This window comes from Centropristis striata, chromosome 10 (genome assembly GCF_030273125.1).
Source record: "Centropristis striata isolate RG_2023a ecotype Rhode Island chromosome 10, C.striata_1.0, whole genome shotgun sequence".
Lineage (NCBI taxonomy): Eukaryota > Metazoa > Chordata > Actinopteri > Perciformes > Serranidae > Centropristis > Centropristis striata.
Genome location: NC_081526.1, coordinates 14,139,986 through 14,162,550, shown reverse-complemented (window position 1 = coordinate 14,162,550; position 22,565 = coordinate 14,139,986). Strand labels below are relative to the sequence as shown.

Sequence of the window (22,565 nt, the reverse complement as noted above, 5' to 3'; positions counted from 1 at the left end):
ATCAAGCTGGTGGAAAAAAAGCTACAAGCAAACCGGAAGTTGTGCATGTTGTGTTTTTGAAAAGAAAATACAGTGTTTTTGTTTGTTTGTTATACAAAACAAGTAACTTTTCTTGACCAACCGAATTGAAACTATCAGACTAATATGTACACGAATATACATTTATTATTATTATTGTTATTATTATTATCTGCCTGATGTTTTATTTTGTTGCCACTGTTTGTTTTTTGTTTTGTTTTTAATTTTATGTTTTGTTGTACAGCGTCCTTGGGTGTTTTGAAAGGCGCTTTAAATATAATACATTATTATTATTATTATTATTATTATTATTATTATATTTTACCTCAATAACTGTTTCAATCTAAACCATTACATTATAAATTGCTAAATATCGAAAATAACATTATAAATATCGATCTACAGAATTTAAACATTTAAATGAGAAAGAAAGGACAAAAAAATAATTATCTAAAAGACGACTTTGACTGACTATCCTGGATCGTCACGTTTAGATAAAGATCTCTGTAAATCATAACATGCTTTTCTCTCTTTTTTCTTTCTTTTTTTTCTTTTTACAAAAGCTTCCACATCAACAAAACTGAAACGTTAATTTAAAGAAATACAAATAATTAGCATTGAAATACAATCAATTGTCAATGACATCAAAGCCAAAGAGATCTTTCTGGAATATCAGATTTTGGACAGTCTACGAACAAGTACTCTCTACATCAAAATAATTACATCAACACTGATTTTCATGCAATTTCGTATAGCGTTTTGCGACAATCTGTCAAATTATTATTATCATCGATTGTTTTATTTTGAAACTTTCTCCGGAACTACTCTGTTTCGCCTTTTTCGCTTGACGCCCAGAGAGAAAAGGAAAAGCAAAGAGCTCAGGCGGTAGAAATGGAGAGCAAAAGGACTGGGAGGGTGAACGAAAATGTTCAAGAGACATGGCGTGGCAGCAAGACAAAATAAGGGCATCTTAGTCCATCGAAAGGAGTTATCTATAGAACAAAGTCAAGGTTGGGGAGTCGATCTAACTGTCTGAAGGATTTTAAAGCGTTTCTTTGTGGTCTTACCTCGGAATCAGTGCGCACTCAACGCTTGTGTTGGTCTCTGCAGAGAGAAGTCTGAGGCGAACAACCCAGTCTGACAGGATAAAAGGTAAAAAAACAAGTGACTTCTGTTAGCAAACAAACACTCGGGACCGCTGTTTGTTTACAGATCACCGTGCTGAAGTTACAAAGTCATACACTGTATCTATTGTTTGCTAGCTAATTTTGCCAGCATTGTTCGCATTGAGTGCAGCCAACACACTTATAACGTGTTTTTGCTTGCTTGAATTGACATGACATGACAGTACAGTCGTGTCGTGGCGCAGCGACACGCACGATTTAACAGCAAAGCATTGCTTTGAGTAGCTAAGCTAACTTATTGTTAGCAGCTTGGCTGAGAAATGTGACAGAGTGCCACATGGGGCTCTGTTTTAACCTACCTGTGAGTGGCAGGAGACCTGCCCGGGCATGCCCTTGGACACAAAGCTGAGCGTAATAACAAAATATGTATGCAGAATTAACACGAATACATAGTAATAAATTCACAACACAGCCGTAAATGTCAGATGGCAACAGTGTCACTGCTTGTCTGCACGAGAAAGCCTGTAAACTAGCACAAAAATGAATTGTTGACTTTACCTTATAAATGACGGTTGGTTTCTGTTGTCAGCCAGCATTGTTTCAGGACGCATGCAAAGCTATTTGTGTGCATCATAAACACATTGGTTAATTTCCCCCCTAATCGTTTATGTGCAGTCTGGTGTCTGAGCCAAGCTTTGCCTTGCATGACTCACGACTGATTAAGAGCCCCTCTTGTGCTGGTTTCAGGTAGCTCAGTATGAGTCGAGATGGGTGGGCAAAGAAGAGAGCCAATGCCGGTGATGACAATGGTTGGGCTGAGAGGGTGAGTATCTGTAATGCTATGATCAACACTGTAAGGCAGAGATAACCCCAGTGTGAGGACAAGCAGTAACCTCAGTATGAGGACATGCCCACACAAAAAAAGAAAACCGTACAGTTTGCTCTATGGCAGTCAGAGAACCTCAAGGCAATAGGCAGCTGAATGAGAAGTTGGAAATACTGCATTAAGAGTGGAAATGTGTATTACATGGTTTATGCATATTGAGCTTCACAATATTACTGGGGAACTGGAAGTGAACAACTCTGTTGTTCTTCACCCCCTGCAATTTCATTATAGCAGCTAAGAGCCCGCAGCAGAGCACTAGTCACTGTCTAATTAGGTGAAGGCTAGACTGCCAGGCAAAGCTTTACCACAACTGTGAGAGCTGCATACAGCCCAATAACACCCTGTAATAACACTTGTACCACCATAGAGGCTATGCAGTAATTCTAAAATATTTATTATCTATGTTACTGAAGAAGAAAAGTGTTTCTTAAGCCTTAATGTACAAACAGCAACATATATGTGCCCTAATTTAAATTATCTGCATGCTGTTGTACAGACTATGAAGGAAAATGCACATGGTGAATCAGGTTTCTCATCTAATCTGCAAATTAACTGTGAAAGAACACAAAGCAGGAATTTATATATAAAAATAATTGATGTAAAGTCTATTCTATATACATATAATTAAAAAGTTGATGCTTGGTGGTAGTGTGCATATATCGATGCAGTGCCTTTTTTCATAAAAGGAGGCATTGTAATATTCCTGCCAGCATACCAAGACTATTATACAAGATAAGATAAGATAATCCTTTATTAGTCCCGAAGCAGGGACAGTTACAGTGTTAGAGCAGCAAAGGGGACAGAACTTTAGCAAGAGAAAGACCAGTAAAAATGCATAAAATGGCAAGTAACAGTAAGAAAAGCACATCCTATATGGGATGGGTCAGTCAGTTAATATACATTTATTTTATATTGTATCTAACCATCAATCAAGCTGTTGTGAATGATCCTCTAACCTTGTTCTATCTCTGCTCTCCTTCTTGTTTGCAGGGCGGCTACATGGCAGCCAAAGTTTCTAAACTGGAGGAGCAGTTTAAACTTGATGCCCCCAGAGAGAAACAGAAGGACGGTACATGCTCCAGTATTTTCACTGGAGTGGCCATCTATGTCAATGGATACACAGGTAACACTACAGAAGCAGCTCTCTGTTGTTCATTCATTATCCTTATCCGCACTCAGGTCGCGGGGTCTGGAGCCGATCCCAGCTGACATTGGGCGACAGGCAGGGTTCACCCTGGACAGGTCGCCAGACTATCGCAGGGCTGACATATAGTTACAGACAATCACGCTCTCATTCACACCTACTAAGTGCATGTTTTTGGACTGTGGGAGGAAGCCGGAGTACCCGGTGAGAACTCACGCTGATGCGGGGAGAACATGCAAACTCTGTTTGAGGGAGAGTGTAATGTAAATGTTTTTCAAGCATGCCCCAGAGGAGTCTCTCCCTTTGGGATTCGACCTCTTAGCTGAATTCCATATCAAAATGTATAAGATATCATTCTTGCTGTACAGAACCCTATTAGGGTTGACTTAGACTGAAGGAATTCTTAGTGGACTTACAAATGTACAATCTTTTCCACTAATTGAATTGTTGATTTAATTGACAAATGTATACAACTGAGTTTCTCCTCAAGAAATCATGCAAAAGCACCACTTTAAATTTTCTGTTAACCAGAAATGTGCTGATTTATTTATGTTATACACAACATCTCATGTGTTTTGGAATCAGGGTTGTACATTTCGTCATAATTTCGGTAAATACCAGCGGGAAAAAATCCAGATCTAAAAAGCAAAGGGGCTAATGTAAATTAAAATGATATATATATTTCACTTCCTGTCAGGTTCATGTGATATCTGGCTCTATTTTTTTACTCCTGTTGTTTCCTGTGTTTGTGATGTTTTGTGCAGATCTAAGTAGAACTTTTTTTTTCTTGTGTAGATTCTCAGTAAACTGACATTCTGACTTTTACATGTCTTTTTGGTTTACTGTTTTTATTGTTTGCTTGTTTGTGAGCAGAGCCAAGTGCAGATGAGCTCCGCAGACTGATGATGCTGCACGGTGGTCAGTTCCACGTGTACTACTCTCGCTCTAAGACCACCCACATCATTGCCAATAACTTGCCCAACTGCAAAATCCAGGAGCTCAAGGGAGAGAAGATCATTCGGCCTGAGTGGATCACAGACAGGTGTGTTCAGTGGGAGTTGAAAGTGTTTGCCAATTTAACATCTTATTGTGAAACATCAGCTGAAAATCCATGTGTTTGCTGTCATGTGTTTGAAACAGTATCAAGGCTGGAGGTCTCCTGCCTTACCTGCAGTACCAGCTGTACTCTAAACACAAAGGCCCACTGTTCCCCAGCATGACTCTGCGCCAAACAGCTGAGATCGCAGGAACCAGCCATGGGGTGCTTCAGCCGAGCGTCCATCAAAAGCTTCACCTGCCACAGCGCAGCATTCAGCACCAGGAGCAGTCCTCATCCATCCCTAACCACAGCCACAGCAGAATTAACCAAGGCAGCATCCAACCTCAGTCCATCCAGCAAAGCTCTGCAGCTCGCTTCAGTCACCCACAACCAAGTCACCTAGTATCCACTTACCTCAGTACAGATCCCAGGCACAGGAGCCCTTTACACTCCCACCTGCTGTCCAACCCGAGCCCCACAAAGCTCCCACACAACCCCCAACAGTCCACACCTCATAATCTCCAGCACCAGAGAGCCGGCCAACCACAACCTCAATACAACGATTCTTGCAACAGTGCCCTGAGTGGCTGCAAGGATGTGGAATTAAAAATGTAAGTATGCAAAGTGTCAGGGGGAACAGTTTACTTTTTAGATTTTTTTTTTTTTAAGTACAAAGTTTTTGCACGCACAATTACACAAGTTATTTTGGAGCAGCACATGGCCTTACAGAGATAATAAGCAAAAGGTTTGCCTTGATTTTTACTGGCTAATGATAATTCAAGACCAGGTTTGCTTGTTGCTTGTTATTGGACCACAGATCGAAAGGGGCAGAACTTAAAATTGGTCAAAAAGAACATCTTGTTTCAATAATTCTATCTCCTCTTCATCTTTTCATTCACAGAAACGGAATATTGCAGACCTCATTGGATCTGATGAGCCATTCAAAAATGAAGGAAATGCAAGAGTGTGTCAGAGGAGATCCTCTCCCACGGGTGCTGAAGGAAGCACATCTGACAAATGGACACACTCATCTTGTTAACGGTGCCTTAAAGCCAGAGGATCTGTCCCCTGTTACAGAAGAACCCTCTGTTGACAAGGAGTTGCCTCATTGTAGAGTCAAGAGTTCAGATGATAAACCTCAGAGTCCCTCAGTACAGTTTCAGACCAAACCTGACCCTTATGAGTTTCCATACAGTCCTCCAAAGCAATCCGACCAGTCTCCCGTCTCTCCGAAGCAATCCAGTTCACTCGGAGCCAACGAGCAGAGACCTAAACCTCCACCACCCACCTACCAGGAGGCTAGAAAGGCCGCCGAAAGCCACCTACTTCCGAAACAGCTCCAGCCATGCATTAAAGTTGACTCAAATCCCGAAAGGACTCCTCTTTCACCTGCATCCCGCTCCCTTTTACATTCTCCGATTCGACTGAACGGAAGTCACCACAATGCCTTTTCATCTGACCCTGCCTCAACAAACACAACACTTAAACCTGATCCTCCCACTGAAAAGTCTTCATCACCATCTAAGTCATCAGCGCAGCTGCTGGCACAGACGGGCGGCTTGATCTCTGAGTTCTACTCTCACTCACGTTTACACCAGATCTCCACATGGAGGTCGGGCTTCTCCGAGTATGTCAATGAACTACACAACAAGCGAAAAGTAGCCGGGGGCGCCTCCTTCCCTGGGAAAGACCGACTGAGGAAATCTGTGGCCCAACGCTCTACAGACAGCCGAGGTAAGAAAGCAAAAGTCTGTAAAATGCAGGCAGTCTATTTGTTATGGTGGCTCAGTGGTCCAAGACGCATACCATGTAGCTGCATCTCCTCCAGTTCAAAGGCAGGAAGAGACATTAGTTGCACGTCATTAGGGCAGCAGTAAGTAGTTCATTGACAGAAAAATAATTGCAAACTATTGTGATAATCAATTAATAATTAGTCACTTTTCATGCAAAAGCTGTTGTTTTCATCCTCCCAGATATGAAGATTTCCTGCTTTTTTTCAGGTTTTTTTTTTTATCATATTAAAGATAAGATAGCCTTTATTGTCATTGTACAGACACCTATTCAATTAAATGATGGGAGTGCCTAAACTGAAAGTGCATTAGGGATAAACAACATTAAACAGATAAAATGACAATATAGTACAACAATAAAACACTTAGGACAGAACAAGTATGGCTGATAATAAATTAATAATAATAAATAAGAAGGATAAGGCAGTAAGTATATTGCACATATTTCAGTTTGTTCTGCTTTTTATGGTCCTGTACCACAAAACAGGACATTTAAAGACACCACCTTGAACTATTGGAACCTGGTTTAGACAATTTTCCAAAACAATGTATTTCATAAAATAAATAATTAATTGAGAAAATAAATGGCAGATTAATTAATAATCAAAATAGTTATTGTTACAGCCTTATATGTCATCCCCCGTCTCAACTCCTCCTGTTGCTCTCAACTATAGATTGCCAGTTGCAATTAAACTGGATTTGCATGCTCATGTTCACGTCTTTTGTGAATTGCAAAACCTTCCGTCTGACTATCTGGTGTGTATTTATATATGTGGTCAGGTACGTCTTCACTCGCAAGTGTCAAATCTTGTATTCTTCACGTGGACATGGACTGCTTCTTCGTGTCTGTGGGGATCCGACATCGGCCAGAGCTCAAAGGTAAGGCGCCTTTTGTCTCTTTAAATCGTGTGCTGCAAGTGAAATGTGTTCATATGTAACGCATGCACCTGCTACGTAGAATACATCCAGTTAGTGCTCCTGGTTGAGTTCATGGTTTTGTTGCAGGAAAGCCTGTAGCTGTGACCAGTAACCGTGGACAGGGCAGAGTGCCCCTGAGGCCCGGCGCTCACCCTCAGCTGGAGCAGCAGTACTACCAGAGAAAACATGCTCAGCCTCAATGTGGTGAGAGCGTCATACATTCCCTGTTTGTCATGGAGCGTGCTGACCTTGTTTTTATTTTTCAAGATGCTTTGCTATTAAATCCACAATACAAATGGATGTAAGAGGAAATACAATTTTAAATATGGTACAATTTTAAAGCCAGGAATATAAATGAGTAAGAAAGTGTCTTGCACCACCAGTATGGTTTCTCAGCCTTATTTTAATTTAGATTGATTTATAGTTTAATTTCTTTTCATTTCTAGGGATGGCTGGAAAAAGAGATAACTATGCACATCCAGAGAGGGAGAGGTAGAGGGGGGGGGAAACGATCGCAAGAAATAAAAAATGATTACAAAATTATGTATGTTCCTTCAGTTCAGGATCTTAAAAAAATTGGGTCTCAGAGGTTAGATATATTGCACCAATTCTTTCTGTTATTGTATGAATATGTCCATCCATAAGTTTGAAGAGAAAGTAACCTTTCCATCATGTAAATCTCCACTGTCGCATCGATCCAGTCATTTATGTCTCCAACATGCGTCATCCATCATAATTTGTTGTAAGCCTTTTTTTTTCCTGCAGCCAGCAAAAGATACTCATTAAGCTAAATACATGTTTTTCTAAGGGTATATGAATTTCAGTTAGTTGGAGGATTGCAATTATCATAGCATGTCCATCTAAATTTTTTTCAGCAGCATTCTTTCACTGCATTCATGACGTTTTTTTTCTGTTGAAATATGCACACATGTTTCTGTTCTGTCGGTCCATCAGGTCTCCTTCCTTCTCACATCCGTCCTTTTATAAACTTGTCAATAAGCTTTTCAGATTGTGGAGAGTCTGACCTTGATTTTCATAGGCTCAGTGTATTTCCAGCACGTCATACTTTATTATAACATGCCTGAGTAGGTGTACCTTTGTTCTGCCTCTCAGAGAGGGCAGATGAGGATCTACACAGAACTCCTTCACAAGAGAGCCCTGACTTCCATGCTAACGGAGTGGACCAGGATGCTGCTACTCTCTCCATGGCAGAGATTGCATCCTGCAGCTATGAGGCGAGGTAAGATAGACACACACTGTCGTAGGCATTTCATTTATATTAAACTTCATTGGTAAGGAAGAACATGATGAATATGAATAGTCTTCCTGGGGTCCACATTCCAACAAGTAATACTCAACAGTCCTACAACAACTTTAACAGTAAAAATACATTCCAAAATACATTAGAAAAGTGCAGCACAAAAGTACATTACAAAATGCAGCACAAAATACATTACAAAAGTGCAGCACAGTGCATTTGATCAGAAAACAAATAAAACACAAAAAAAACAATACAGCTTTAACCAGTATCATTGATTGTAATCATGGACATCATCGCTTCTATAAAAAGTAGCGTCCTTTCAACCAAAATAAACGGGGAAAAAAAAACACCAAAAAAATAAAATAAACCCAACACCTGACATTAACCACTGACAAAGTACATCTTTAATTTCTTTTTGAAGGATATTTAGCTTTTTTCTTGACGGATATCAAGTGGTATTTCATTCCATATTTTACTCACTCTAAAAAGCACTGTTCTTTTCAGAGAATTAGTTCTTGGATGAGCTTGCCCAATATCACCCTTGTCTGCCTTCCTGGTATTATGTTTATACACAGTATTACAAAAAACTATTCTATCTCTCATGAACTCAGGTCTGTGTTCTCAGTGTGTTGCTCAGAAATGTCACTGTGCATGAGGCCAGCCTCTTTTCAACACTGAGCCATGATCGGCTAGATTGCATTTTAAGAATGCTAGTTTTAGAAGAGCAACCTAGAACTAGCCTAGCAGCCCTGTTCTGAACAACTTGTAATTTTGTCAGATCTCTTTTTGTGGCTGAGGCCCAGACTACTGAACAGTAATCTAGGTGAGATAATATTAATGATCTACAGACTTGTTCCAGGATATGAGATGGTACATATGGTGTACATTGTCTAGTGAAATAAATGCCAACCCCCATTTTTTTTAATGATTCTATCTATATGTTCTGCCCATGTCAGATGGTTATCAATGACCATGCCCAATAATTTCTCCTTCTCCACTTGTTCAATGGGCTCTTTGGCCACATATCGATCTGCTATATGTGTATGATCTGCTCTTAGTTTTAGATGTGTTCAAGACCAGCTTGTTCGATGTAATCCATCCCTGCACACCTTCTAGCTCTTGTGATACAACTTCCTTGAGTTCAGTGATGATGAGCCTGTTCCAATGTCAATAAACACAAACTGACAATATATAAATAAATGAGGTGAGATTAAAAGTTCTGACAATTCTGTTACTATAATGTGTACAATTTGCAGTATGGAAGTCAGGTTGGGTTTCAGATGGTTAATTAATACATATTTTTGTATGTTGGGTGAGGTGGATAATGGGCTGGTCGGGCTGCCCATCACTAAACGGCACAGTCAGGAGGACTCTGAGTAGCTGCTAAGCTGCATTCTTAATTATTCAACCTATGTTTTTCATCAGATATTAACATAAAATCTTGGAAAAATTAATTTGATTAACTTGACATAGTTTGGTTCATTATTGGGTTTGGTTCAACAAGATGATAAATATTCTGTGTGATCCAATGACCAACAAAAGGAGTTTTGACACAGCAATAAGACTAAATTAAAAAATAATAATAGGGAAAACATTTTCACTTTAGACTAAATCTGGATGGATGAAATGTGACTAAAACAAGCATTTTCATCTGAAGACAAAATGAAAATAACTTTTCAAAACTAACACTGAACGGCACAAATATCTGTATTTTCTGCTAACTTGAACCATTTGTCTCTCACAGGCAGGCAGGCGTGAGGAATGGGATGTTTTTTGGCAAAGCAAAACAACTGTGTCCCTCGCTGCAGTCTGTCCCGTATGATTTTGAGGCCTATAAAGAGGTGGCTCTCACCATGTATGAGACTCTGGCAGGGTAAGAGGAACTTCCTGGTCAACATCTCATCCACTTCCCTGTCACTTGCATGCAAAATGACCTAAAGCTCAGCTTGTCATTCATTCGTTGCAGTTACACCCATGACATTGAGGCTCTGAGCTGTGATGAATTGTTGATCGACGGTTCTGCACTGCTCGCTGAGTTGGGCATCAACCCAGAAGATCTGGCCAGTGCAATAAGAGCAGACATCAAGGAGAAAACGGGATGCTGTGCTTCAGTGGGCATTGGTGAGTTTCTGTTGGCTCTGTATTGTAAATTACATCAAGGCCGTGCTATATTCAACAAACTTGACGTGACTGCTCATCTGTTCAGGGTCCAACATCCTGTTGGCTCGCCTGGCGACCCGTAAAGCCAAGCCTGACGGGCAATACTTCTTAAAATCTGAAGAGGTGGATGATTTCATCAGGGACCTGCCAGTCACCAGCTTACCAGGTAGACACAGCACAGCCTGCTGGTCATTAAGTGACAGCACACTGTCTTTCCTGTGGCATACATTTGATTAATTTTCTTCTTTTTTTTTTTCAGGTGTTGGGCCTGTCATGGGCAGAAAACTGGCTGCTATGGGTGTGAGGTCATGTGGGGACCTTCAGCAGGTATCCCTGTCTCAGCTGCAGAAGAAGTTTGGCCCCCGGACTGGACAGACCCTGTTCCGCTTCTGCAGGGGGCTGGATGACCGACCCGTCCGCTACGAGAAGGAAAGGAAGTCCGTCTCAGCTGAGATGAACTACAACATTCGCTTTACAACGGTTTGACCTGCTTTGTGTCTCCTGCTCCATCTCTTCTTTCTTATCTTCCCTGAATTTCACTTCTTTCTTTTTCTAAACTTCTGTTCTCCCCACTTCTTTGACCAGGTCGATGAGGCGGAGTCTTTTCTCACTAACTTGTCCATGGAGGTGCAAAAACGTTTACAAGACAGTGGGCTGCGGGGTCGCAGAGTTACCCTGAAGGTCATGGTTCGCAAGGTTGGAGCACCAGTTGAATCCGCTAAATACGGTGGTCATGGAATATGTGACAACCTAGCTAGGTAAGAAAGAGACTGTCATCAGTGTCTGTTACAGGTGACGGATAATGTCTTCCCTTTGCTTTCATTGTCTATCTTTAAACTCATTTCTCGCTCTCCTTTCCTGTCAGGACTGTGATGCTCGCACAGTCCACTGACAGAGGTCAGCTGATTGCCGCTGCAGTCATCAAGCTGTTCCATGCCATGAAGCTGCAGGTTCAGGACATGAGAGGAGTCGGCATCCAGGTTCAGCTTCTTGAAGGACATCGCTCTGTCCCCCAGGGCTCCGTGGGCCCGGGAGCACGCTCCATCAAAGAGATGTTCCTCGACCAGGGAAGTGCAAAATCCAGTAGAAGAGGTTTGTTCAAAGTCTTTGTGTTTTATTTTATATTTGACGTCATCAGTGAAAACTATTAAATCCAACATCAATGTTACAGAAGCTGCTGAGAACAAAACACATCAGGAAAAGTCTTCCTCAACCACAGGCCCATTATCTCGCTCCTCTCCACGTCCTCTGTCCTCTCCCGAGCCGGTCCCAGGGACAAGCAGAGACCAGCAGACATGCAGACAAACTCCAAAAAGTTCTCGAGCACGTCTCAACTTCAGTATTGAGATCCCATCCCCGTCACAGGTGAGGACTTGAAGGACACATTGGAGCGATTAAACAAAAGCTGAGCGATGAAATGTTTTTAACAACTTGTGGTTCTCTGTGGTGTTTAAGGTGGATCGTTCAGTGTTGGAAGCCCTGCCCGCAGAGCTGAGAGAACAAGTGGAGCAGTCATGGACTAATCGGGACGGGAGGCCGAGTATCTGTCGGTCACCCAGTCCACCGGCCTCTGCTTCTATCCCGAAGCCGCCCTCTCTGAGACCTGGCCCGACCTCCCCTCCTCATCCTCCCGCCCCTGCTCCTGCTCCTGCACTCTACACTCCACCTGTCAGTACATTGCTCCTGCAGATTCCAAACCAGCCAGACAGTCCGGGAATTGTACTGGAACTACCAAACTTCTCACAGGTAGGGACACATCTATTTGAGATTTTGCCAATTATTAATTATCTGTCTGTCAGAAGCCAAAATTGTTACAGAAAAACAGTCCTGCACCTCTATGGAAACCGCACAATCATGGCTAGAATTAGAGTTATAATAAAATAATCATTAAAGACAAAATGCAAGTTCTTTGATCATTCATTTTACAGGAATTTGAATAAAATCAAATCTCTATATATTTTTTTTCATATTCCTGCAGTTGTCACCAAAAACAGGGACTCCACATGGTGTACACATAGGACTTATTTACATTTTTACAAGCTCTACTTACAACCTCTCCTGTCCTAAGCTGATATCATTGCTTGCATTAGACACGCTGTTTCTCTTAATCTCTCTTAACTTCTGACTGCAGGTTGATCCAGATGTGTTTGCTGCCCTTCCCAAAGAGCTCCAGGATGAACTGAAGACTGCCTACAACCATGTAGCAAATGTCCAGCCTCAGGCAAAAATATGTAAGTCCTCAGGTGAATTTGTATTGTATTGTAATCTATTATCGGAATGCATATTTTCTGTATCTAAATGTTCTCCGTCTCTGTTTCTAAGCATTGGAGCCGAAGAATCCACTGTTGCAGTTAAAACAATCAGGGCTGGGAGTTGGCATTGGTCGGGTGAAGCGGCGCTACAAGAGAAAAAATGCAGTGAGCCCCGTTAAAAAAGGTCCCTCCCCTCAGAAGAGGCGTCACACGACAAACAGCCCAGCCAAAACCCTACCGCCTCCTATAAAATCACGGGAACCAATGAACATATTAAAGGTGAGTCAATGAACAGCTTCATACGGTATTGTGAAGATTTAAAGCCAGCTTGAACACCTGTTTTCCCTTCCCAGACAGAAAATGTTCCCTCCACATCAACCTCAAAACCAGACCTCACAGAGTCCAAATTCATTGCTCGTCCTTCTCCGGTGTTGGCCGGAGCCTACGACCTAAGGGACATTAAAACCCTGCTACGGGAATGGGTCACCACCATAACAGGTAAAAAAACAAAAACAACATCATAGTGCCCACTTATGCAATTCACTATGTTGTTATGCATTATTAATAATGTCTTACTTTTTCTTAGAACCTATGGAGGAAGACATCCTGCAGGTGGTGAAATACTGCACTGATCTGATTGAAGATAAAGATTTGGAGAAATTGGATTTGATTATAAAATATATGAAAAGGTAGGTACTGTACAGTTTAGCCTCCTCCTGTCCTCTCTGTCACTCTCTTTTGTTTTCTTATGGAATAACACTTTTGTGTCTTTTTAATAATAAAGAATAGAACAAAACAGGTTTGAGAGCAAAAATAAATAAATAAATGTTTCATTGCAGCAAAAATAATTATGTGGTTAAAAATGTTTATCGTAGAACAATTATTTTTGTTTCCAATTCCACAATTCCAAGTTCGCAAATCCAAAAGTTTTTCATTTAAATCCAAAAGCTTGTTAAGCTGAATCTCGTAAGCAAAACCATCTTTAAGCGTATGTCCCTCCCAGGAGCATCAGCTCAACAGCAAACAGAATTTTTAGATTTTTGAAAAAATCTTTTAATCACAATTTTTTTCAATAACACAACATTTTTTGATAGCAATGTGGAAAGTTGTTCTCTGTTAGTTTTTCTGACAGACAAATAACCCCATACCTGTTGATGTCTTCTCTGCAGGCTCATGCAGCAGTCGTTGGAGTCTGTTTGGAGTATGGCTTTCGACTTCATCGTAGATAACGTGCAGGTGGTTGTACAGCAGACTTATGGTAGCACCCTGAAGGTAGCATGAAGGAGGAGGGGGGTTACTGTTTTTACTGTGTTACCATTGCCACGTTTTGTTTTGCTTCTTTCACAAGGTCATCTGCAATACAAAAATAATATGTCTAAATCATGACTTTCTGCTATCTCAACTTCATATTTTCAGTGTCCTCTGTAGAGTGAGACACAAATCAATGACTTCACACAGTCAAAATATGAGAAAGTGTTACAAGAGCCAATGACAGTATTTGATGAAAGTGTGTACAGTCCATAATTTTCTGTATTTGCTTTTTTACGGGACAAGTAACACAAACTATAAAGCAGGAACTGTACTTAGCTCACCAAAACTCAGAACAGTCATAACCGTAGCAGCTTTTTTGCAAATTTACCATTTTTCATATGGACTTCTTTTCTAAATAAATGTCTGTGAAATTTTATATGAGGATTTTTGCAGGCAGTGCTTGACTATTTCTTTTACAAGCCAGGCCTTTATAAGATTTTAAATATCCCTCCTGATGAGCGTTTTACATCTAAAATGAGCAGTTGACTTCTGCTATGTGTTCTTAATGTTTAAATACTGTTACACAGGCACATTTGGAGTTCTTTTGTTTTTAGTCATGCAGGTAAATCACAGTAGGTTTAAAATAATGTGGTAAATACAATTAGGACTGCAATGAACAATTATTTTCATGATCAATTAATTTGACAATTATTTTGTAGATTAATAGGCTAATCCTTAAATCCAGAAAATGCCAGAAAATAGTGAAAAATGTCCATTCTAGGATGTCCAAGTCCAAGGCTTTCAACTGTCTTTTGTTCAGTCCAAAACCCAAAGCTATTCATTTTATGGTACAATCAGAGAAAATCGGGAAAACTCCATATTTGAGAGTCTAAAAACATAATTTTCTGCCATTTTTGCATGAAAAATAACTTTGGGGGATTAATCGATTATCAGAATAGTTGCAGATTATTATGCTGTTAATGGACTAATTTCTTTAGTCGACTAATCATTGCAGCTCCAAACACATAAGCACCTTTTGGATATTTTAAAATCAGTCTTGAAGCACTTCTCAGACATCAGACTAAATATAATATCAGAAATAGTTGAAATAAACATTTAATTTTTTGTCAATGCTTATTTGGTGCTCCATGCCACCAGTGCTGACATTTGAACTATCTACTACTGATGTGTCACAAGAAAAAAAGAAAACCACAATATAGTATGCTGCATACAGTAGTAGTATCTTTCTCTTTGTCTCTTGCAAAAAAAGTGCCAAACCTTGTTATTATAGTATGTAAATAATGTTTTTAAAGACACTTGTTAAAAGTTTTAAAAGATTTTCTTGGAGGGTTTACCTCTTGTATTGTTTACATGTAGTGAATTCTTAGTAACAGTCTTTAAATTGTAAAATCTTCTCTCTCTATAATTGTTTGTAAGTGTTCCAACACAGAAGTCAGAAAGCTGGCCAAAGCACTTCACGTGAGGTTAACTGTTGATTCTCAGTAGCACTCTGACTCTAGAGGATGTTGACAGGGGTTATGGCAATCAATAAGTAGCCTATGCAGGTTTCTTTTCACAAGCAAACAAGATGTCCCTTCAAGATAATGTAACATTTCATACAGCCTCTTTATCTGGAGTTAATCTTTTCTAGTGGGTTTCCAGCTGAGTTTCATAAATGTGAATATTGGAATAATGCTGGATCTGCATAGGAACATGTGACTGGATTTTTTAACTCAATGTATGTACTTCAAACATTGGAGACATTTGTATGGCTTGTGGCTACATCACTGTATTTCTGTATTGGTGATTAGAATTGCTCAGCAGATGCGGCTGGCTGGCTGGCTTGTAATCTCAACCATGCAAAGGTGTGTGTGTGTGTGTGTGTGTGTGTGTGTGTGTATGTGTGTGTGTGTGTGTGTGTGTGTGTGTGTGTGTGTGTGTGTGTGTGTGTGTGTGTGTGTGTGTGTGTGTGTGTGTGTGTCTGTGTGTGTCTGTGTGTGTCTGTGTGTGTGTGTGTGTGATCAAGCAGTATCCCCTATATGCAAACCAAATCAATCCGTCATTTTTTTTTTTCAACTTGTTGAAATGAATGTAAATCAGAATGTGCAAGCCTCCACTCACTTTCAAGATGTCCGCTTCTCTTCACCTGTCGTATCTTTCCAGAAGGGAAATGGCCAGAAGTTAAAATTGTCTTCTCTAAACTGGCTTGTGCCTGAAGACCTGAAGCTGTGAACTTGTTTGTAAGTTTTCTAAATCTTGGTAATAAACTGTAAACTCTGTATTCATTTATTTGTCTTTGTCATTGTTTTAAGTTACAACCATCAAGATTCTGTTTGCTTGGAAAGTAATATTTAAAGGGGAAACTGCAGGTTGTAGGTTTACTTGCAAAAATAAGCAACGTTGATTAAAACGCTAATTTGTTTTTTATTTTCAATATAGATCATATTTTAGTTTAGATTTTTAGATTGTAGCAATTAATACATTTAAACAACCAACATTAAGCTACAGATTGACCCATGGAAAAATACCCCCAGGGGAGCCCGAGGGGGGGGGCGAGAACCCCAATCTGACGGACGAAATGGCAACAACAAATGGCTATGGATTAATGAGTACGACCGTGACATGCAGATGTGGGAAAATTTGCAAAAACAGCCGAGGCCTCAAGATTCACCAGGCCAGGACGAAGTGTTTGGAGAGAGGTGACGCACCACAGTGCACAGATACCACATCTGATGAGATGCAGGAGGAGCCGGGCCAGGAAGAAACCCATAGAGCCCAGAGCCTTCGTGTGGCACAACCAGCTCTCCCAAATCTCCCCCTGGGGAAGGTTTGAATCAAGTGGTCACAGGCCTGCAAGCATGGGCATGATAGCATGGGAGCACTTTGACAAGGACGTCGACAAGGTGCTTGAAGCATCTCTGAAAGGTGATGTGGATCAGAGGCTGCAGGCAATGGCAACGACCATCATCAGTCTAGCCCAGGAGAGGTTTGGTGCAGAGGAAAAGAGATCTGCTCCGACACCTTACACCATGAACCAGAGGGCAGAAGATCCACAAGATCCGACAGGAGCTGAAGTCCCTCAAGGCAGCGAGCAAGGAGCAGCTCCCCCCTCTGGGAGAGTTGCAGGCTATCTTAAGGAAAAGGCTGATGACTCTATGCAGAGCATGATGGCACCGAAGGTGCCGGAAGGAGCGATCCAGAAAACGGGCTTCATTCATTTCAGACCCCTTTGGCTTAACCAAATCGCTGTTGGGGCAGAAGCGAGATGGCAATATGGTCTGCTCAAGGGAGGAACTAGATCTGTTTGTTTTTGCACAACTGTTTATTATAAATATTTAACCTGTGGTGGCTCATGAAAGGAAGAGGACCAAATACGAACATCTGGTAACAGGCTGTTGAGAGCAGGACTGGAAGGCTAAGTGCATGCCCATTGAAGTAGGCTGTAGAGGATTTGTGGGGCAATCACTCCACAGAGCCCTCAGTGCACTGGGCATCACTGAAGCAGCTGAGAAATCCTTAAGATGGCTCTGGATCCGGAGAGAAGGTCCATGGGGACAAGCAAATGCCACCTGAACACACACCATTTGTTCAACCGTGGTGGGGTCGCCTGAAAGAGGGTATATGATGTTGATGGACCCAAAACACACGAGGAAACCCAGGTTGCATACATCATTGATGATGTGTTCAGGTGCATCACAATATGTATTCAAAAACTTCAAGTCTGAAACAATTGTTTGCTTTTAAATATAGATTTTTGTTGCAAGTAAAACATTATTAATTTTTCATAATTTCTTCATTTATTTTCTAACTAGATATTTTATTTAGTTATTAGATAGATTACTTATTTAAATGCATTTCTTATTTATTTACATACATATTATTTTATGTATTTACATATCAATAGTTGGAAAACATTATTTCTCTCTTTTATTTTATGAAGTTCCCGGATGTAGTTTGACGTCACATGGGCCTACTGTGACGTTACATCCTCAGTAACCGTTGGCATTTCGCGCACAAGCTGAAGAGTCGGTTGGAGCAGTTACCAGGTAACTTCGTCATTTAACGGCACTGTGGTTATTAAGTAGAACAGTTTTATTTGAACACTCCACAAAATCGACATTTATTATTATGTTGTACTTATAACAAGTATTTTTCGTTTTGTCGGCTTGAGTGTTAACATCTGTCAAACTCTTATGGCTAACGGGAGTTAGCTTAGCAGGCTAACATTACGTTAGTAACGTTAACGTTAGATTTCTCCCTAAATATTGGTAGAAGTTAACATCCAGCTGCAATCATATATTGATAAGCGTGTATTGATGCGTTTTTACCTGCGCAGGAAAGGGACATGTCGAACATATCATAGGCAACCATCGCTGCTAGGCTAATTGAAGCTAACAACCGGCGAAAAGAAGGTGTGCCCAGTTGTCACCGAGGCTTTGTCTCCACCGGGACCGAGAAGACGCTGCGCAGTCTGACTGCTTACTGCGTAGCGGCAACACTTCTCTCGAAGACTGGACAGTAACGCTACGTACCTTGCGTGCATACATGGTGATCGTAGTAAGTCGCTGCGTTGCTCATGTTAGGGCAGTTATCAGCCGTGCGTTGTTTACAGATGCCATTTATTAAGTAGACATAGCTAAATGTAAAGCAGTCATGATGGTTTAGTCAATAAATCAATAAGTGTAGACTCAATATTAGAAGCACCCCTAATGCTACCTATACATCAGAAGACTGAAAAAAATTGGAAAGACTCCTGGAAGACCATCAGCTCACACCTGCTCCCATGTAAGGACAAGTGTTTAGAGTTTTTAGTCCCAGCCTAGTCTCACACTGAGATTCTACAAATACTGTGAATCGTGTAGAGTAACTATGTACAAGACTAAACTAGATTCTTTTAGCATTTTTTCCCATCATGCAATTTTTTCCTCATCATGCTCGCAGTAAACTTACTAAATGGAGGAGAAGCCGCTTTTGGCTCCAGCTGTTCTAGTGTGTGCAGTGGTTTATGTTGGGAAAAAAAGAAGAGAAAATGCCACAAAATGCCCCTCACAAAGCTGAAACGGGTTCTGTTTTTCTGACATGAAAAGTTGACTATTTTACGGTAAAATTAGATACAAGGAAGAATAAAGGAAAGGAAAATTTAGAAATGAATTCATGATATACATTTAGGTCCTATTTAATTATAATTTGTTTAATTTAATAATTATATAACTTAACTTAACTTTCATTTAGTTATTTAATTATTATTTATTAGTTATTTATGTATAGGCCTACTTTTATTTATACATTTTAACTGGGTCTCCCTACTGTTCTCTTTACTAAGAAACAGAGCCCCCAAAATCCCGCTTGTGGCCGTAAATATATGACATCACTATATTTTTATTTAGGACTGATCTTACTAGCATTACTGTGATGTTACTTTTTCCTGTTGGAGTCATTTTACTGCCCGGTCTGGAACTGGGGACCTTTCCCCAGCTCATCTATTGGTTGCTGATTGTGTTACGTCACTGCGAGGAACCCAAGACTAGGAAAAGACTGATATGAAAGAGTGCAGATTACTACCTTACACTTAACGATTGAGATGCCGGGAGCGCGCTGTGACTCCAGTAAAACTCCTAGATTTACTAAAGACTTTCAGTTTTTAGTCTGGGATGTTGAAAATCGTTTGGTGTAAACCCAGCATTAGTTAAGCAACATTATCACAGCTTGCAGCCTATGAAATGACCAGAATGTTGATTCAACCTCTCTTTAAAAGTTTCAAGGAAAGCCTTTATTCAACTTTCATGAAGGGAGGATTGTTTGATGCAGAGCTGTTGCATTAGACTGCATCATTGTTAGCTGAGTGTACAGTTTACATTGCACAATTGTGCATTTACAGTTTTTTCTTAGGTATATTTCTATTAATATTGCATGCAGACAGAAATCACAAGTCCTATTTTAAACTTGGGTGTGATCTTGCGCCATGCCTTAGCTCACATTATCTTTTCCTTCCCCTGTCAGATTCAGAGAGAGTTTCACACTGAGCAGGCAACCATGGACGGCCAATCAATACAATCGATGGACATCATAACAAAGGTTTTGGAGCAATCAGTCAAGCAGGTGGAGGAGAAGGTGGATGCACAGCTGAGCAAACTAAATGAAATGGATGAAGATGATTTGGAGAGACTGAAGGAGAGGCGACTAGAGGCGCTGAAAAAAGCCCAAAAGCAGAAGCAGGTATGTGGGATTTGGAGATGCACCAATATGTCAGCCGATATTCCCCTTGTTGAATCCTAGTTGGCTTATCAACAATTACGATAACAATCACCTATGGCAGTGGCCAGTGTTTATCTGGTGAGTTGCATCACTTTCTGTCAGGCTCAGACAATGTAATAAATACATTTAAAAAAACAAAATAACAGCAAAAATAGTAGAAGTGGCTATGGGGTAAATTTTTATTTTGAACATTGGTTTCAGCCCAGAATTCCACAATCACTATTCACAGTAGGATGATTTGTTTTGTTTTTTGACTGTGTAATCATTGTCAGAAGCAGATTAAATTGTCTGTGCTATTTAGATAAAACACATAACAGCAAGTGCAACATTTAAATCACATCATCAGCACCAGCTGCAGACTAACAATTGTATTTCTGGGAGGTGTAATGTTATTATGTGACAGCCTGATTCTGTTTCCTTATTCATCCAACTCTGAATACCTTATTCAAGTAGTCACATGATTTCTGGACTATGATAGACTTTTGAGAAAGGGAACGATAAATAATCTTTTATAGCCCAACTCTTGCTTTGGAGTTTGTTGATATGCATCAAAGTCAATCTTCTCGTGGGAAAAATTATTTTGACAAACATCCTAAATCAGTCAACAAAGAGACTGCATGTTTTCATGGTGCTCCATTGTAAAAGCCAGTTTTTCTCCTGTTTTGAGATTTATTGTTCTGATACTCACCCCACCTCTCTGTTTTTAAGGAGTGGTTGTCTAAAGGCCATGGAGAGTACAGAGAGATCCCAAGTGAGAAAGACTTTTTCGGCGAGGTCAAAGAGAGCAAGAATGTTGTCTGCCACTTTTACAGAAATTCCACCTTCAGGTAAGTTCAAAGCTTGTATTAATTTATATGAATGCAGTGTGAGTGGTGTACGATTAGTGTAGTCTTTGGGTTTTTAACTCTTTGTCAAACTAAACAAGCAATTTCAAGACATCACCTTGGGCTGAAATTGGCATTTTTTCTCTATTTTGAAATATTTTGCATACTAAATAGTATTGTAATGGAGCATAGAAGTCACGATTCGATTTGAGTTCAGTACAGCAGGAACATAAAAAACAACTTAAACGCATAAGGATAGTTATATATTAGTCAGTTGTGTTACTTTAGTATTGTTAACATAATCACATTCTCTTTGATGTTAGATCTTCTTTGTTTTTGAATTTTAGTAACTTCGGTATGTTGTCACCATGCTGCTGAACTGATCATTCTGTCTTCTGTCCTCCACGTATAGATGCAAGATCCTTGACAAACACTTGGCCATCTTGGCAAAGAAGCATGTTGAAACCAAATTCATAAAACTGAATGTGGAAAAGGCCCCTTTTCTGTCAGAGAGGCTCCGGATCAAGGTCATTCCGACGCTGGCCTTGCTGATAGATGGAAAAACAAAGGACTATGTGGCTGGATTCTCTGACTTGGGAAACACAGACGAATTCTCCACAGAGATGCTTGAATGGAGACTCGGCTGCGCAGATGTCATTAACTACAGGTGAGACTCGCACCTTCAGCTTTTAGCTACAAAATCAAAGTATTGAGCCAATAAAAACAACATGCAGCTTGATTTTAATGCCACCTTTTTTGCTCCTGTTCCAGCGGTAACCTGATGGAGCCTCCTACATCGGCACAGAGGTCCAGCACAAAGTTCACAAAGGTCGAGAAGAAAACCATCAGAGGGCGAGGTTACGACTCAGACTCTGATTCTGAAGACGACTGAAAAGTACCAACAGTCACCTGGTTTTCTCTCTCAGGGCTACCTCATTTACATAAAAAAGGTTTAGCAGACAGCCCGTTTAAATTTTTATTCTCTCCTTCTCTGTGACTTTACTCTTTTCTTTTTACTTTCTCATTCATCATTTCTCAAATCAAATTGTTTTGTTTCAGCCTGATTTAATTAATTCTCTAACATGTTTTATATTTAAATAAATAAAAAGGTGACATACATGTACTTCTAGAACAAGTAACTTGTAGAGGACGCGTTTCACTGCACCAACCATGTAACAACTAGCTCTTAGCTTTGTGTTGATTTTTTTTAATCTCCTTATTGTCTAAAAACAAGCAGCTTTGTCTTGAATTACAGGCATGCTCATTTCAGTACCTCTGTTCATTTCATGTGTTTCCCTGTAACCGAGTCTGATATTAGAACAGAAAACATGGTGCATGAATGCCAAGATCATCTTTTGACATCAGAATACATTTTCTCATATTTCTTGTAGCAAGAGTTTGACTTGACTAGCCCAGAGTTAATAAAAAATATAAAAGCTATTCTAAAAAAGGTGTGCCTCTAATCTTTTGTATAACTCATATATATTCAAGGTATTTGTGAGAGATGGGTGGAAAAAGTGATGGAGCAGCTTCCTGAGTTTTGGAAGGGTGGGTGACAATGCAACAGTTTTCTTTGTTTGACTGTTGACTGGAAAACCAAGGAGTTCCCAATTCATGTTGATTCAGCGATCACAATAATAAAG

The 22,565-nt window shown here is 40.2% G+C and overlaps 2 protein-coding genes across 3 annotated transcripts; both read left to right on the top strand.

Annotated features, from left to right (window-relative positions):
* The first annotated feature begins 464 nt into the window (after window positions 1-464).
* Window positions 465-16,128, top strand: rev1 (REV1 DNA directed polymerase). Its single transcript, XM_059343002.1, has 22 exons — window positions 465-1,170; window positions 1,890-1,965; window positions 3,019-3,151; window positions 4,046-4,214; window positions 4,313-4,822; window positions 5,113-5,945; window positions 6,782-6,880; window positions 7,007-7,123; window positions 8,033-8,159; window positions 9,925-10,053; window positions 10,147-10,301; window positions 10,387-10,506; window positions 10,600-10,820; window positions 10,926-11,098; window positions 11,206-11,432; window positions 11,512-11,705; window positions 11,796-12,086; window positions 12,472-12,571; window positions 12,663-12,871; window positions 12,946-13,090; window positions 13,179-13,281; window positions 13,762-16,128. The coding sequence occupies exons 2-22, from the start codon at window positions 1,900-1,902 to the stop codon at window positions 13,871-13,873; spliced, it is 4,233 nt and encodes a 1,410-aa protein (XP_059198985.1). The 5' UTR covers window positions 465-1,170; window positions 1,890-1,899; the 3' UTR covers window positions 13,874-16,128.
* A 1,652-nt stretch (window positions 16,129-17,780) lies between these two features.
* On the top strand, window positions 17,781-22,372 carry txndc9 (thioredoxin domain containing 9). 2 transcript variants are annotated; one of them, XM_059342876.1, is made up of 5 exons: window positions 17,781-17,889; window positions 19,844-20,059; window positions 20,807-20,925; window positions 21,335-21,589; window positions 21,694-22,372. In XM_059342876.1, the coding sequence occupies exons 2-5, from the start codon at window positions 19,877-19,879 to the stop codon at window positions 21,812-21,814; spliced, it is 678 nt and encodes a 225-aa protein (XP_059198859.1). In that variant the 5' UTR covers window positions 17,781-17,889; window positions 19,844-19,876; the 3' UTR covers window positions 21,815-22,372. The 2 variants fall into 2 exon arrangements, with proteins under 2 accessions (XP_059198859.1, XP_059198858.1); XM_059342875.1 differs by lacking the exon at window positions 17,781-17,889 and adding an exon at window positions 17,908-18,400.
* The last annotated feature ends 193 nt before the right edge of the window (window positions 22,373-22,565 follow it).